At 54.6% G+C, this 16,116-nt stretch overlaps 2 protein-coding genes across 6 annotated transcripts in view; one reads left to right on the forward strand and one right to left on the reverse strand.

The window, feature by feature from the left end:
- Positions 1–6,080, reverse strand: part of PTPRA (protein tyrosine phosphatase receptor type A) — a 134,006-nt gene extending 127,926 nt beyond the window's left edge. For both annotated transcript variants that reach the window (XM_040591077.1, XM_040591068.1), the window contains exon 1: positions 5,914–6,080. The gene's annotated coding sequence lies outside the window, so the exon portion shown is untranslated. The remainder of the gene's footprint in view (positions 1–5,913) is intronic.
- A 496-nt stretch (positions 6,081–6,576) lies between these two features.
- MAVS (mitochondrial antiviral signaling protein) lies at positions 6,577–15,747 on the forward strand. 4 transcript variants are annotated; one of them, XM_040591128.1, is made up of 7 exons: positions 6,577–6,635; positions 7,488–7,617; positions 7,736–7,910; positions 8,307–8,539; positions 8,952–9,540; positions 11,388–11,542; positions 12,051–15,747. In XM_040591128.1, the coding sequence occupies exons 2-7, from the start codon at positions 7,501–7,503 to the stop codon at positions 12,714–12,716; spliced, it is 1,935 nt and encodes a 644-aa protein (XP_040447062.1). In that variant the 5' UTR covers positions 6,577–6,635; positions 7,488–7,500; the 3' UTR covers positions 12,717–15,747. The 4 variants fall into 4 exon arrangements, with proteins under 4 accessions (XP_040447062.1, XP_040447073.1, XP_040447084.1 ...); XM_040591139.1 differs by lacking the exon at positions 6,577–6,635 and adding an exon at positions 6,665–6,846; XM_040591150.1 differs by lacking the exon at positions 6,577–6,635 and adding an exon at positions 6,867–7,275.
- Positions 15,748–16,116: the final 369 nt, after the last annotated feature.

Below are 16,116 nucleotides of genomic sequence, written 5' to 3' on the forward strand. Positions count from 1 at the left end.
AGTAAGAGATGCCCAACCAGAAGCAAGCAGGACTTCAGCCTGGCTGCAACACAAGTTGGAGCCAGGAACAAACTTCCTGGTTGCAGAACGCTCTCTAACACATACCATGACATAATTTACTAACACAAATTAGTAATATCAGCCCTTAGCCAGCTGCAGCTTGTGAATGAAGTGTTTGAAATTCCCAGAGTATGAATCAACCAACTCTAAAAATGCAGGGTCAAAAGCAAGGGATGGACCCCACAGAATCCCAGGGATTAAAGGAGGATCTGCTTCTTGGTTTGCAAGTTCACCACTACAGCTGAACCACTTAGTTGCAGCTACTATCAGCATTTTCAAGCACAGCAATGCTCCAGAAATGCCCGCAAGCTGTCTAGTCCATCCCACTCACGTCATCTCTGATCATTGTTCATCCTACCAACTGGTCAACCCCAGTTAAAGATGAGCATGTGTGAGCACACCAGACTGTCCACTATAAATAACAGACACAGGAGATAACATACTGGATGCACAGAAGACAAGCGAAGATGGCTGTGGGTATCAGTTTTGGGAAAACCCTCTACACGTTGCTTTCTGGTCAGAAGATACCCAGCTCCTTGGAGCAGAGCATCTAAGCACAGACCCGGGGAGACATCCTACCTTCCAGCAGTTAAACTAGAAATCTCTGCTGCTCTCTGCAGCCCCAGAGCAAGGTCATCACTAATGGGGTGGAGACCAAAGTGAGCTAAACCCCTGGGTTTTAGATGATCAGAACAACTCAGAGAAGTTATTTTGAAACATCAGGCATGATATGGAAAGGCAGTCATCCCAAGGGGGGCCGGTTCAACCAGTGAGCAATTCAGCGTTGATTGATTCACTGCTCATACCTGAATCAAGGTTTCCTGTCACCTATTACCTAACTGGGATACACAAAACCTACAAGCTCGAACATGCCAAACTCTGTTTTTAAGACTGGTATGCTGCTGCAGCACCTCTGCAATCAGCCTCTAACACGCTTTTATCAAGCTAGCTTGGAGCATCAAACAGCATTTTGGACCCCCAAGTTATGAATGCAGGACTTAAAAATCCCTGTGTAACCCTGCAGGCAGATAGCATACATCAGCCAAGACTTCTAGGGGTTGGCTATCCAGATATTGGGAAGCTTGTCTCACTTGCAGCACATCTGCCAGCTGGGATTTCCAGCCTAGACATCTCCATTTCCATCACCTCCAGGGCTCAGCCTGAAGAGACATTCATGCAGCACTCTGGAAAACGAAGACACAGCCTTGATGCTCGCCATCACCGCCAGCAGAAATTATGAACCTACCAGCATCAAGGAAGGTGGCTGTGAGACGGGCAGAGTTGATCCTGCCTGCAGTACCTTTGCGCCATAATTCATCTCATGCTTCCCAGGTAAGTTCCAAGGAAGCCAGAAAGGATGCCTGCACCTCCCCTTCTTCAAACATGCAGGGATTTGGGGCAGGGAAGGAATTTGGCTGGCGTCCCTTGATTACGCAAAGGAAGGGAGAACAGGGATGTCTTCCCGGAAGGACCAGAAAATAGCCATGGCTCGAGTCAGACTGCGGGGCAGGATGTGGAAGTCCTTGTTACAGCAATAAAAAGGTCTCAAGTAGTTGGCTGGGGTGCCAGGAATACACCGACATGCCAGATCGGCTCAGAAGCAGCTTTTCACATCAGTACAGTGGGAACATTTTTGTTTATTTGTTCCTCAGTGTTAGCCAAGAAGGAAGGAGGTGGTGGTCCGTTCCCCCTCACCACAGATGTCCTCAGCTCCCTGCAACAGCAGAAGGCTTAAAATTCGTGACACCTACATCTCCTGCTCCCTCCTACCAACTTAGGATGTCTGGTCTCACGTACGGGTTTTAATTTTGCTTTATAGGAGGGATGGAATGGCACGACCTGACTCACACAGGAGAGGCAGAGGTTATGCTCTTGTCTATTCTTCTGAAGTTAGAGAATTTTTGTTTTCCATCCCAGGCCCAAATTAGTACTAATTATTCCATGCAAAATGGAGTTGCTTCAACAGGAAGGAAATAGGACAACAAATTATCCTGGAATAGAGAGGACTCACTGCTGCCTAAGCAAGCTATCTATTTGCACGTGGAATAAAAGGGGCATTCTCCCACATGTGTTTTGGGAAAAAAGCAGCCCCCTCCCCATTTTTTAGAAGATTTCTAACCTCCATGCCTCTTACAGCAGCCATCAGGATTTGTTACATGACCAACATGCCAAAACCTAACCCACACTCAGTTGTTTCGACTTCCACCATCAAAACTGCAGCCACCATAAACACTGCAGTACCATATGTGTAACCACAGCAAAAGAGGGTTTGACGGCCATGGCCGATGTTTTCAGTTAGGCAGGTTTTGACTCAGGGCAGGGAGGGAAGGGGAGGCGCAGTCACACACCCTCCCACAGCCTAAAGCAGGGTTTCCCACAACAGAGACATAACCCTCAAATTTAGTTGAACCTCAGCAGTCCCACCAGAGTCACGATGAGACCTCTACCTCCCACCTCCGCTTCCCAGCCTCCCGCCGGCTCAACACCAACCTGCAGGACACAGAGAAGATGGATTATTTGTGTGCCCCAACATGTCCCCCACCATCACCTCCTCCCACACAAACACAGTGGCACCCAACCCAGAACGGTGGCCCCCTCCTTGCTGTGCTACAAAAAACTTTCCACTGCAAAAAGAACCCTACATGGATCAATGTGGGGCAGATGTGGAAAGCAGCACCATCATCACAGGTGTTTCCAGGACCATGCTGGGAGCGTGAAGATGAAATTTAAGGTCTCCTGAAGAGGTTAGCCAGAGAAAAGTATGAATGAGCCACCTCCGCACTAGCAGCTGGGCAGATGTATGTAACAGTGATGGCATCCACAGAGCCCAAGACATGTTTCCTATGAGTTCTGGCTACACACATAAGTTTGAAGCACTGCCAGGTACTACAGCTCACAGTACAGCCACGTAAGTTTTACCAGAGAAAAAGGTTTTCCAGAATTTTTGTGAGTTTAATGAGAAGAAAGCACTTGTGATGAAAGCTGCTCTACCTGCTTACAAAAGCTACAGACATCAGGAAGAACAGGATCAGACTAGTCTCTAGCGATATCCAGGAGCAGCTGCTCCTGAGGAAGATGCAAGAAAACATTCTGGACAGTTCAGGAATCACTTGCTTATCGGTAAATTTCTTCCTAAGCCCTTCATACAGTGATTAAGCACAAACGATTCATACCCCGTATATTAAATATTAATCTTTCCTAATGTGACTGCCGATGTTCCAGTTATCCGATTCAGATAACCGCACACTCCCAACAGCCCATTCCTTTTCCACCCCAAACCACGTAAACACAATGTACAAAGCCCAGTAGCATTTTGTGATCCAGCTAGAAGAGAGCTGGCGATATCCTCCTCGGCCTCTGAGCCTTGAAGCAAAACAGCTGGGTCTCACCAAAAGCAGGAGGGAAAGAGTTAAGGGCCAGGAGATGAATCACCCTACTGCTATAAACTCGGACATTTCCTACTTCTTCACTCTAGTGTTTCTTCCTGTCTGCAGGCTTTGGAGATGATTACGGACCTGGTCACATTCAAATGATTTCCACTGCGACAGGAAAGCCTGGGGATTTGTTGTATTTCAAGAGGAAAATGCAATTTGTGAATGAGACCTAAAAGCAGCCGTGAGGGCTGACCTCCTTCCCACATAACACCAAGAATGAAGTACCAGCCAGCGGCCTGCACATCTGCTGTACTGCTTCTGACCCTATGGAAGCGTACGGCCACTCTGTTCCACGCAAAATAACCTACCCTACACTCCCCAGTGTTTTGAGGCATCAGGCAGAGCACGGCCATCCAATCATGGCTCAGCACTGCCTTACCCGAAGCAGCTAAGGCAGACCTGCAGGCCAAGCCCGGCAGAGGTCACGCAACCTGCGCCCTTCCTGCTGGATCAGGATCTGCCATCCCACTGCAAACACAGGGGGTCAGAGGAGAACAGATGTAGGTCATCGGCAGGAGGAGATGGGGAGAGAGGGAATTCGAACTACTCTTCCACAAGGATGTTGATGTTGGACTTGGACCAATATCACAGATCTGCACAGAGCATCAGTTATTTGAGAGTGGCATTTCAGAAAAGCAGAGCTTTGTATCCTATTAGCTTGAAAACAATACAGCCGCAGCAATGCCAGGACAGCAATGCCCCTGGAAACGGGAAACATCTATTTTCAGCATCTCCCAGTATCCCCCCACTGCTTTAACAAACTGTTTTTATAAAGATCAGGCAAAAGCCTGGAGCTTCCAACAGACACCTCCCCAAAAAGCTCTCCAACAGGGATGGAGAAGAACACACAGGGAGGGGGAACGTGGCAGTGCCCATTTTCTGCCCAGCACAGACACGAAGTGTCTCTCACACAGCACCCCCAGGTCCCAGTGAAGCTGTGGTCCATGCCCCCACCCCCCCCAAAACCGCCCTGGCTCTTCACCTTGGCCACAGCAGAAGTCATTGGGGGAGCTGGCAGCACAACGGCCATCCCTGGGGTCCTGTTCCTCGTCCCAGAGCCCTGCATGGAGCCGGTTTCCCAACTTCACCGTGGGAATAACGGCATGAGTTTGCATCTGATTCTTGATGGAAAGAGACATAAATCTTCATTGCAAACCCGGCTGTTCCCTGTATCAGCTGCAGCCACCCGCACACCTCTTTCCCTGCCACCGTCTGCTGCAGCAACAGGAATTTAAATAAAGATTATGAACTCCTGTTGGGGCTGCAGTTTTATTCGCCTGCACCCCTTTCGTATCTAGAAGTCCTCGTACAGGAGAGGAAAAATCCGTACATATTTTCAAAACATCGTGCATGCTCGCGGCAAGCTTCCCCCAGCCACAGACAGGCAGAGAAGGGATGACTAATTTTTTTTAGCGTTAATACACTGCAGAGAGTGTCCTGTGAACAAGCGAAGTAAATTCCTGAGGCTCTCGGCAAGGACCCTGCTGCTCCTTGCGAAACTTCCCAGCTGGAACCTCACAGCCGAAAAGGCAGAAAACATCATTTTTCCCTCCTCCAACAAACAGGGGCTGGGATTCCTTTCACGACAGTATTTGGATTTTAATGTCAGTCCATATTTAGCAGGAGGAAAATAAGCCTCCCTTCCTTCCTGTCACATTTTCCACCCTTGATGACATCCAAGATCAGAAATAAGCAAGTCCTGGACGAGGAGGGAAGACGCATCTACCGAGCGTGGGAGAGCCAGGATCATGGTAGCCCATACGTTCCCCTCTGGGATGCACCGAGGCACCGGCAAGGAGGGGACACAGCCCTGGGACCTTGTGGTGAGGAAGGGTGTCCCCTCCAGTGCTCCAGCTTGGATCATCTCTCCCAGGGCCAGGACAGGGCGAGAGCCAGGCCACACGCCTACGAGGCTGGCGTACCCTTCCCGCAAAGAATCCTTACGTCCTCAGCACAGGCCAAGAGGGGCCAAGGAGGCCGTGGGTCAGGCCGAGGGGGTTGCCCACGCGTGGGGGGCCCAGCGGGGGACCCCCGGAGCCCAGATCCTGCAGCAGGGAGAGCCGAGCCGTGGCGGGGAGGTGGCCGGTGCCCCGGGATCTGCCTGCACCCGGCGACGTGTGCCCGGTGTCGGGAGGGTCCCCAGCTCGGCCCCCCCGCGGGGTAGGAGGGGGCCGTGGGGCGCTGCGGACCCACGTGTGGAAGTTCACACACCCCGATCGCGATTCACTTTTTATGATTATTATTATGAAAAAATAAAACCCACAGCGGGGCGGGGGGGGAGTGGTGTAGGACGAGGTGGGACGCCGCCGAGCCGGGCCCCACGCAGAGGCCGCGAACACGCGTGTGTCGTCGCCCCCCCGTCGCTATAACAACCCCGGGCCCTTCCCCGCCGCGTCCCCCTGCTCCGGCGGCCGCTCACCTGCGGCGCGGCGGGCGGCGCCGGGCCCGGGCCCGCTTCTTCTCCCTCGCTGGCTCTCGCCGCCGCCCAACGGCTCCGGTGCGACGCCGCGGCGGCCGGCCGCGACCATGGACGCCGCGCCGGGGGAGGGCGCGGGGGTCGGGGAACGGGGAATGGGGGGGGGGGGGAAGGGGGGGGAATAAGGGGAGGGGAAGGGGGGAGGCGCCGCCGCCCCTCAGCGCCCCGCCGCAGGGCTGCCGGCCCTCAGCGGCGCCCCCGCAGCCGCCCGCCCGCTCCTGCCGCTGCCGCCGTTGCCGCCATGGTGCGGCTCCATGCAGGGCGCGCTCCGCTGACAGGGCCGGGGCGGGGCCTCGGGGCGGGGCGAGGGGCGGGGCGAGGCGGCCACAGCGGGATCCCTCCGCCAGGTGCCCGGCGGTCGTTCCCGTTACGGTGCTGCCACCTGCCGGCTGCGAGAGGCGGCCCCGGTTTGCCCCACACGCACACCCCGCCCCTTTCCCCGTCCCGCCGCCGTTGGGTGACGGCAGGGCCCGGCCCCGCCGCCCCGAGCCCGCCCCGCCGTCCGGATCCGGCGCCGTGCCCCGGGAGGGAGAGGGCGGGCACTTCCTCGCCTCACAGCTACTGTCTGTCAACGCGACGGGCGGGCACGACGGCCAATCAGTGGCGGCGACGCGCGGGGTGGGCGGGCTCAGAGCGGCCCCGGGGCGCGGTGGCGGCGGGCGCAGGTAGGGCCTCTGCGCAGCGCGGTGGCGGCGGGCGCGAGTCCGGAGCGAGGGGATCCACGGCCTGAGGGGATCCCGGGGGAAGTCGGCGTGGGGGGGATTCCAGCGAGGTCCGCCATGGGGGGACCCCGTCGTGATGGGGTCCTGCCGTGAGGAGATCCCGGAGTGAGGGGAGCCCGCCGGGAGTGGGCCCCGCTGGGAAGGGAACCCCGGCGTGAGTAGGGCCCGGTGGCCGCCCCGCCCCCAGGCCCACCGGGCCCACCGAGGTGGGAGCTCCGGGGCGGCGGGTGGGGGCGGGCTCTCGAGTTTATTGACAAGCATAAAGTCTGGCAGCGCTCCCCTGGAGGCGTGAGGGCCGAGTTGCGGGGCGCCGGGGCCCGACTGAGAGAGCAGGCAGGGCCCTGCCGCGGCCTGACCGTCCGAGGCTGCTGCTGCTGCTCCTGCTCCGGGAGAAGGACCTTTGTCGGTCTGCCATCCTTTTCCATCGGCGAGAAGCCACGTCGCCCTGGGCCTAAAGCAGGATCCGAGCCTTGCCCCTTCGCCTGGCATGACCCTGCGCTGCTTGCAGTCAAAGCCCGCAGCTGGGATACACCCAGGCGCAAAAAGAATAAACACAGATTGGGCCATGGCAGAAGGGAACTAGGTTGGTGAATGCACAGTCGAAAGCTGAACTTTGACCACAATATTTTTGCTTTGTGTGCTTTCTGCCTGGAATTTCCCCCAGCCCTAATTGCTGTGGCAGTGAGGTTGAGTGTCCGTGCCAAGGGGCCAGGCTCCTGCAGAAAAGCCCACGCTCCTATAGAAAAGCCAAACAAAGCAGCCTTCCACTCATGCCAAGTCTCTCTCTCTCCTCAGTTGCTGAGCCAGGATGGGTTTTGCCGAAGACAAAGTGTACGACTACATTTTGCAAAACTTCAAAAATTTCAAGAACATCCGTGTGGCATCACTGGCCGATTCCCTGAGCTGCCTCACCGATGATGACAGAGTAATTTCCTGCTTTCTTGAGTCCTGCTGGGCTCCTTCCCCATTGTATAGCTCGGGCAACGTATAGCTGCCTTACCTCTAAGCCAGACCTGCTCTTAGATGTTCTGTGTTTTATTTAGGATGAGCTTCACACTCGGGAGGAAATGCGGGGGAGCCAGGCGACCGTCTATAGGTTTTATCAGCACCTGAAGTGCCGGCAGGGCTGGGTGCTGGATCTCATCGAAGCACTGCGCCAGAACAATGCAGGGCATCTGGCTGATGAGCTGCAGCACGTATACAACTCCTGGCAAATCAGTATGTAGCTTCGTTGTCCCTGGGTGCTGCCCCAGGGGTCAGGTGGAGATGGGGACCCAAACCACGTCTCCTGATGTCTGCCAAGCAGCTGGCCTTGTTCCCTGCTTTGGATTCCCAGTGGCCTGGGGGTGTCTGAGACCATCTCCAGGGATGCTCCTCACCCTGGTGATGTGCCTGAGGATGAAAGGGTTCTTGTTTGATGGTGCTTGGGCTGGCAGTGGGCTGGGTTTCTCACCTGGAGGGGAGATGGAAAGATGAATGAAGGGGTGTTGTGGGCTTGGCTGATGTGGGGAAGAGCAGAGACACACGAGAGGCTGCCTTGGCCCCATGCTGATCCTCTGCCCCCTCGGCTTTTTCCCCAACGTCCCTGTTCATGAACCACCTTGGCTCCTCCAGGTCCCCCAGCTGCTGCCAGTGCCTCCTTCCCTCCTGCAGTCAGCAATGCCCGTCCTGCTGTCTCTTCTGTCGGTTCCTCCACACCATCCACAGGGCCAAGCCCTGCTCTGGGCACCCCATTAGCTGAGCAGCCATGCCAAGACCCACCTGTTGGCAGCCATCCGCCTCTCCTGCCCAGTGCTGCTACCGTCACAGGCATGGACCTGGATGCCAGGGTCCCGGTGCAGGAATCGGTGAGTGGGGCATGCATCAGACAGGGACACAAAGGTCCTGTTTGGGACCGGTGTGGTGGGGCGTGGGGAGCCTGTGATAGGGCCAGGCTTGTTCAGGGACACCACAAGCAGCCTCTTGTTGCTGGTCTTTGCTCCATGCTTGCTGCATCTGGCAATATGTAGCCTACATATAGCCCTATAGCTGCTCCCCTCTCCTGATTCCCTTCCATGGATGGGAGTGCAGGGTCTGTTCTGTTAGTCCAGGCTCCCTTCCACAGCCCCTGACCCCATGCAGGCCTGCGAGCTAGGTGCTGAGGAGGGCACCTTCATCACCAGGATCACCTGGGTCACTGAGTCAGGGTTCGGGACACCCTGGTGGTCCCAGACCCCCTCATCCTGGTGCAGTGATTTAACACAGCTCATTTCCTTCCAGCTCCCCAAAACATTCCTGGAGCAAGAAAGCCCCCAGTCGCCTCCACCTGAGAGTGCAGTGTGTGATGGAGTGAGTGATGGGCACAGTGGAGAGAGGCATCACTCACACCCCATCAAGACTACCCAGGTGGCACCAGGGACCCCTAGGGCAGACAGCGTGGCTGTGACCTTGGCTGCCCCCCCTCCACAGGGCCGGGACTGGCTGGGCCGCCAGCAGCACCCGGTGTGTGTGGACAACGGGTGTTTTGGGAATGCTAACCACCTGCACCGCGGTGCACCAGGCTTGGGTCTGGGCAGGTCTCTTCCGCTGAGGGACACAAACATTGCTCACAGCCCTAGGCAGCCCAGGAACGAGCCCCAAGAGGACTTCTATGTCTCCACTGAATCAGTGCCAAGGCTGGAGGAGGCCACTCGCAGCAGGGGGTCACAGCCCCCAAACACACTGCCAGAAAAACAGGTTGTGCCCAGCTTTGAGCATGGTGAGCCCCCAGACAGCTTTGTGGATGTGCGCAGCCCGCTCCTCATACAGCAGCAGTTTGACACGGAGCAGAAGTGTGTCGGGATGTGGCAAGAGCACAGAGGAGGTGAAGGTAGGTTTCCTTGCTGGCAGAGCTATGTAGCCACTGTGCAGCCATGCTGATGGGGAGTAGGGCTGAAGGTGCTGCTGGTTGCCCCTCCTGACAAGAAGGACACTGAGGGGCTGGAGCATGGCCAGAGATGGGCAGTAGGACTGGGGAAGGGGCTGGAGCGCTAGTCATGGGGGCACTGGGGGGGTCAGCCTGGAGAGAAGGGACCCGGTGGCTCTGCAATGGCCTGGCAGGAGGCTGTAGCCAGGGGGGTCGGTCTCTGCTCCCCAGGAACCAGCGACAGGACGAGAGCAAACGGCCTCACGTTGCGCCAGGGGAGGGTGAGATTGGGTGTGAGGGAACATTCTGCACCGAAAGGGCTGGCAGGCGCTGGCACAGGCTGCCTGGGGACGGGGATGGGGATGGGGACGGGGGGACAGGGGGGAAGAGTCACCATCCCTGGGGGTGTTCAGAAAACATGTAGATGGGGTGCCTGGGGACATGGTTTAGTGGTGGCTTTGGCAGTGCTGGTTAATGGTTGGTATACAATGGAACAGACTTTCAGTTGGAAGGGACCTACAACAATTGTCTAGTCCAACCGCATTTTAATTTTTGTTTGCCTGTGGGGCAGCTTTGGGGTGTGAAACCCACCCAGTTTGCAGAGATGTTTGTGTCCCACAGCTGGTGCCTGGGGGGGGATTTAACATCTCCTGCATCAGCCGCCTGCGTTGGGTTCCGTGTGTCAGGACAAAGCCCTGCCCTCCCCTCCAGGGTCCCTGGGAGGGACCCCCATCCCTCCCAGCCTTCTCTGCACTAGGAGGGTCAGCATCTCCTGGTCTGGGACATGTGGGATAGGGCCACTCCAGGACCCCTGTCCCTCTGGAGATGCTCTTGGCAGCTGGTGGCTATGGAGCTCAGCTCCTGCAGGAGTCTTAAAAGCCTCAATTTCCCTCAATCTCCCGCAGACTTGCAGCCCACCCTGAGTACCCTTGGCCTATGGATCCATGGGTGCTGCCCACCCAGCCAGGGTGCTGATGCTGTGGTGCTGCCCCACTCCCCCTGTCTGCAAACCTGCTGGCAGGCAAGATCCTGGACTCAGTGATCTAAAGGGACTGGACGATCTTAAGGATCTTTTCCAACCTAAATGATTCTATGATTCTATTTTATCATTCTGTGCCTGTCCTGCTTGATGGTGAGGATGGAGGATGGCAGAGAAGGTGCTGGCATGGTGTCAGACACTGGGGGATGCCATGGGGACCCTCCCAAGGAATGGGACAGGCAGTAGCCATGGCTGCTGGTACAGGCCAGCCCAAGGTAGCGTCTGCCTTCATAGCCCATAAGTGCTCATGGGGGTGCAGAGAGCATTCATGGAGGTGCAGAGAATAACTTTCTGGTGTTGTTGCCTATCTCCTCTCCCATCTCCCCAGCCTTCTCCAGGAAGGGAGCGAGGTTGGGTTGTGCAGAAATCCCACCTGGCTGCTTGTTCTTCTTCCAGTTGTTGTTGCAGTTGTTGCTCACTATATTTTGGTACAATATCCTGACCAGGACTCGGCAGAGGCACTTGCTTCATTTGTAATGTGAAATGTCTCAGTTGAATGTCTGCACCCCAGTTTCAGCAGCATGGGGCTATCCTGCTCTCAGAGGGAGGAACAGATTGGAGGTGCTGGCTTGGCGGGTGCCATCTTGTTTACCTGGACCTACTGGGAGAGCTCAGGTGCCAGCAGAGCGCTGGGTCCCACAGCACTGGGTCTTGTTCCCTGTGTGACCTCCTCAGCTCTGGGAGTTTCCTGTGGCAGCATCCTTGAGGAAGAGCAAAATTTTCCTTTTGGGTCTCCTGATTAACACAATATGTTTTGTTTTCTCCCCAACAGAGACTTTGATGGAAACAACTACCCTGGTTGCTACCCTTGCACCCAGAGATGCTTCCCTGTTCTGTGACACATCCACGAAGCCTCCTGTACAAGAGAAAGAACTGCCCACAGGGGAGACAGCCAGCAGCACCCCCTCCATGCTGATGAAGGAGGAAGTAGGTGACCTTTCTCATTGCCACTTGCATTTCATTCAGGTCCTTGCAAACTCCTCCTGGTTGGGAGATTTGCTGCTGCAATGTAAGATTTTGAGCTGGCAGCGAGTTTATTTGTTTTTTTTTTTTCCTGCTGTGTTCATGTCCCCATCCAGACATTGAATTCTGGAGCATGGGAGAAGGGAGCCAAGGTTTGTTGGGCTTTAACTCCTTATTTCCCCTCCTTGACTTGCCAGTCTCCTGGCTTCCAGGTGTCTCTTCCCACCCCTCTTCTCACTCCTTGTCTCCCCTTCCTTCCTTCCTGTTTCTCCCCCTAATACCAAAGGCTCCCTGGAGCCCAAACGCTTCCCTGCCCTGCTCGCTCTCCCAGCCCTGGGAGTTACCTATGACCAAACCTTGCTGTTAGTGGCTGAAGGGTGCTGAATTGGGCTTGTCGCGTAACGTGTGTACCTGAGACCAGGCCAAATGGGTGCTCCCCATGGCACCCAGACCCTCTCATTGTCTCCCAAAGGTGGTCTCAGCCTCGGTGGACACTCTCCTGGGCACAACTGTTGTAGGCAAGGCTGAGCGGACGGCCTCCCGGGTGAGCTCTGCCACAAGCGTCTGGGAGTCTGGCAGCAACATCGAGGGTGATGTGGAGCTCAGCAAGCCAGGCATCCTCCTCTCCACAGATGGGGAGCGCCCAGAGGCAGCTGGCATATGCCCAGGCTCTCAAGGGCCCTGCGGCCCCTATTCCACGGAATCCAATAGCTTCACCCTTGGTAGTGAACAGCTCATGGTGAGCACGGATAGCTCGAGTTCAGGAGAACAGCTCTCTAGAGTCTCCTTGGGATGCCCAGCTCCAGCAGCTCCAGCAGGAGGGGGGACAGCTGGAGCAAGCAGAGACTCCCATCCACCTTCAAGCTGGTACAGCACCTCTCTGGGTACCCATGAGGTCCATGTGGACCACTACCCCAGCACCCAGCTCGAGGCAGGCGGTGACCTCCAAGACAGAGCTGGTCCTCCAGGAAACTCCCCTGACTCTAGCAGGGGTCGTGGCACTGTGACCAGCTCGTCTCAGGCCAAAGTCCCCCCAGGGGACAGCAATGGACCATCCCTGCCATACATCTTTGCAGCTGTGGGCATCGCTGTGATTTCAGCTGTGGCGTTTCTGGTGTATGCTCGATTGCAGAAATAGTGCTGGAGTGGGTGGTGTGCCACGACCGTCACTCAGCCTGAGTGATTCCTCTTTGTAGCACAAATTTGGCCAACACATCTGAAACCTGGAGAGCAGCGGGGGGGACAAGTCGGGGCGTTGTTACATTTCTTTCTGAAAGATTTTGCTGGAAGAGGCCTTGGTTGTGTGATGCTGTTGGGTTTGGGTCTGTTCCCTCCCCCATTTCCCAGCCATCTTCTCTGTAGCCTTCTCCTTTTACACCCATAGAGAGGGTCTTGCTCAAGGAGTCATGCCTTAAGTCAAAAACGGAAGTCCTCGTGGCAATTCTCCACGTCTTCCTTGTTTGGTCCCAAGAGGGTCCTGGTGGTCCAAAGGGTGACTGATTTTGTTGGCTTTCCTCACCTTGGCTTGAAACATGCCTGAGGATCTATGCAGCAGCCTTCACCAGGTGCTTCACGTTGAATTTGCCTAACTTGGTGTCTCTGGGTCTGCTGCTGGGACCTTTGCTCGGCTCTGCTGCTCGTTTTGCCCAGTGCTGGACAGGCAGGACCCTGGTGCACCAAGTCACACTGCCTTCTCACTCATGACAAGAGACGCCCCTCTGATGAGAGCACAGTCTGTCATGCTGGGCTAGACCGCATGCAAGCTGCCCGCTCTCCCAGGAGCTGTCGTCCTACTTTGGTGCTCTGCTTTGGAGCATCCTTCCCTGCTGCTGAGGGTCAGGGGTGGACTCTGGCATTACTTGATGTGGCACTGGCACCCTGGGGATAAAGCTGAGGGTCAGGAAAGAGCCATATCTAACCAGCGTGCTTGAGGATCAACCTCATTTCACCCCCCTCCAGGCAGGGAAGGGGGGTTATGCTTTAAGAGGAGTGCAGATTCATGCAATGCCAGTGCTAAGTGGGCTTGGTCCCACACAGGATTGTTGGGCGTCTTTAATTTTTCGGCTGTATTTAATGAGCCTGGCTAGGAGCGTGGATGTAGTTCTCACCTTTCTTGATACATGGTGCTATGGGATAGGAATATAGGAAGCTTGCATCTGGACTGGGACACAAATAGGGTTGGCTCTGTACGCTGCAGGGAGGCCATAGAATCATCAAATAGACTGGCTTGGGTTGGAAGGGACCTTAAAGACATCTAGTCCCAACCCCCTGCCATGGGCAGGGACACCTTCCACTAGCCCAGGTTGCTCCAAGCCCCATTCAGCCTGGCCTTGGACACTTCCAGGGATGGGGCATCCACAGCTTCTACCCAGTGACTGAGATGCTCTGGATTATTATGAAGGTCCCATTCAAAACTGCAGCCCATGATTTCCCTGCTTATCCCCAGAGATCAGCTTGGAGTGCAAGGGGACTGGGCTGCAAGATTTGTAAGATAATTTTTTTAAGTCCAAATAAATCCTCAGCTTCCCCCAGCCCAGGGCAGAAAGGACACCTCTCAGTCGCTGCTGGCAGGCATCTCTAACTCTGGGCAGTGTAGTGATCCCCAGCCATGCTGCCTGCTTCTGTTGCTGCAGCTGCAGGTTGTTTGCCATCTCATCTACTCCCTCCCAAAAGCACAGGGACACAAAAGTAACAAAACTGCTTTTCTGTAGTGAGAGGGTTGTTATAGCTAGAGGATTGTTTAATTTTTTTTTAAGCTCTTAAAATGCCAGCATAGACATCTAGGTGTTCCCAACCTCCTGTGATTTGCTGGGAGGCAACAGGAGAGCAGGAGATGGGACTGGGCAAAACATTTGGTGATCTGGTCATGGATTTGCACTGCAGAAGGCTTGTGCCATGGGCTGGCACGGTTTGAATCGGGCGAGGATGCAGTGGACTTGAAACCACTGTGGTGGCCTGGTGCTGATGGTTGGGCTACACTTGTAATCCAGGCTGTTGCTTCTTCCCTGCTTTACTGTGTCCAGTAACTTATTCCCCCTGGATTCCTGCTGTTTGACACAGCTTCCCAAAATACATCCTTCCTGCTGGCAGGCAAGCAGGAGGGAGGTGAGCTCCCCGGTGCTTGGCTGCCAAGTGTCTGGAGCTCAGCCTGTGGTGGGAAGGGTCCGTCAGCCCTGCAATGGAGTGAATGACCACTCCTCCCTCCTAACACTTTGTCTTTGCTCAAAAATGCAAGAAATGCCTACCTTAAACGGTAAAGGATGATAAAGATATGCAACAGTGAGGTATTGATACTGATCTGACAAGGCTGCTATCCAGGTGAGCTTGAGGTGTTTGTTCATTGCTTGCTCAGTGCCTGGCGCTTTATCTGTCAGAGGAAGGGACGGTGCTTTTAAATACACTTAAATTCCTCTGCTGGGAGAGGGAAGGTGAGGGCTGTTCTCCCCTGTTCTAGGTAATGTGGTGACTTGTCCAAAACCTCCAGGATTCCCCATCAGCAGTCCCCAGTAAGCTGCTGGGGTTTTTTCCTCAGCTTTTGTAATTTTGCCAGTGGGGGCTTTGTAGAGCCCTGCCACTCCCCATGAAAGCTGTAGTTCTCACCACTAAGAATTGCTTTTTATTTGGAGTGGGTAAGGAAATCTCCCCAAATCCTTTCACCTTGTCAAAAGGCTCATGTTTACTGCTCAATATTACACCAAAATAAAGCAGAATACATGAGCCTGCATAACTACACTGCAGAATCCATCTAAAAATTTGTTAGAGAAGGGGCATGTGCCTTCTCCATATGCTTTCTGCATGATTTGGAGGACGTCTGTGAGATCCCAAACCAGCAGCATCCACACCAAGGCCCTTTCTCTGATGCTTTACTTGCCTTGCAATATTCTTCACATATTTTCCCGCCTCTTTTTAGCAATAGCTTGTACGCTTTGCTTTTTCATGTTAAATTGCTCTTGTGAAACAGCTGGTTTATCACCACTTCAGACTTGATAAAAGCACATGCTCAGTTCTCTGCTGTGAATTGCCGATATTTTCACAGTTGTCATTTAGCACTTTAAAGGTATAATCAGCAGGTAAGCCTGCAGGAGGGAACTGTGTCCCTGCACATTCAAAATTAGATAAAAAGCCTTTTACTAACTGTATAATAAAATTGTTTGCCACTTCACACTCAACTTGTGAGGTTGTCATGTGTGTTTGTAAGACGAGGGAGATGAATCTCAGCTTTTGAAGCCTCTGTGGAACAAGGGAAGTTTTCACGTAGAAGTTGGCTGGAGAATTAGATCACCTAACTTACCTGCTCAGGGCGCTGGGGCTGCAAGCAGCCCTCCTCTGCCTTTTTTGGGGCAGGGTTGCAGCAGCTGATGCATTTTGTTTTCCCATTTAAGATGACAGGTGCTTTTAGAGAAGGCCATTTGTACAACTTTTACCATAGACAATTTCAGGTGGCTCCATCCATGGGGGCTGAACATCCTTTGCTGTGGAACTGCATTTGGATTTCTTGGAGAACTCTTGCCTGTGTATCGAGAAATGTCAGCTGGGAA

This window comes from Falco naumanni, chromosome 1 (genome assembly GCF_017639655.2).
Source record: "Falco naumanni isolate bFalNau1 chromosome 1, bFalNau1.pat, whole genome shotgun sequence".
NCBI lineage: Eukaryota > Metazoa > Chordata > Aves > Falconiformes > Falconidae > Falco > Falco naumanni.

Bases quoted from the DNA above. Each gene is read 5' to 3' on its own strand.
- MAVS (XM_040591128.1), top strand. From the start codon at position 7,501: ATGGGTTTTGCCGAAGACAAAGTGTACGACTACATTTTGCAAAACTTC. The intron at 7,618-7,735 runs GTAATTTCCTGC...TGTTTTATTTAG, and splicing joins GCCTCACCGATGATGACAGA to GATGAGCTTCACACTCGGGA. The intron at 9,541-11,387 runs GTAGGTTTCCTT...TCTCCCCAACAG, and splicing joins AGAGCACAGAGGAGGTGAAG to AGACTTTGATGGAAACAACT.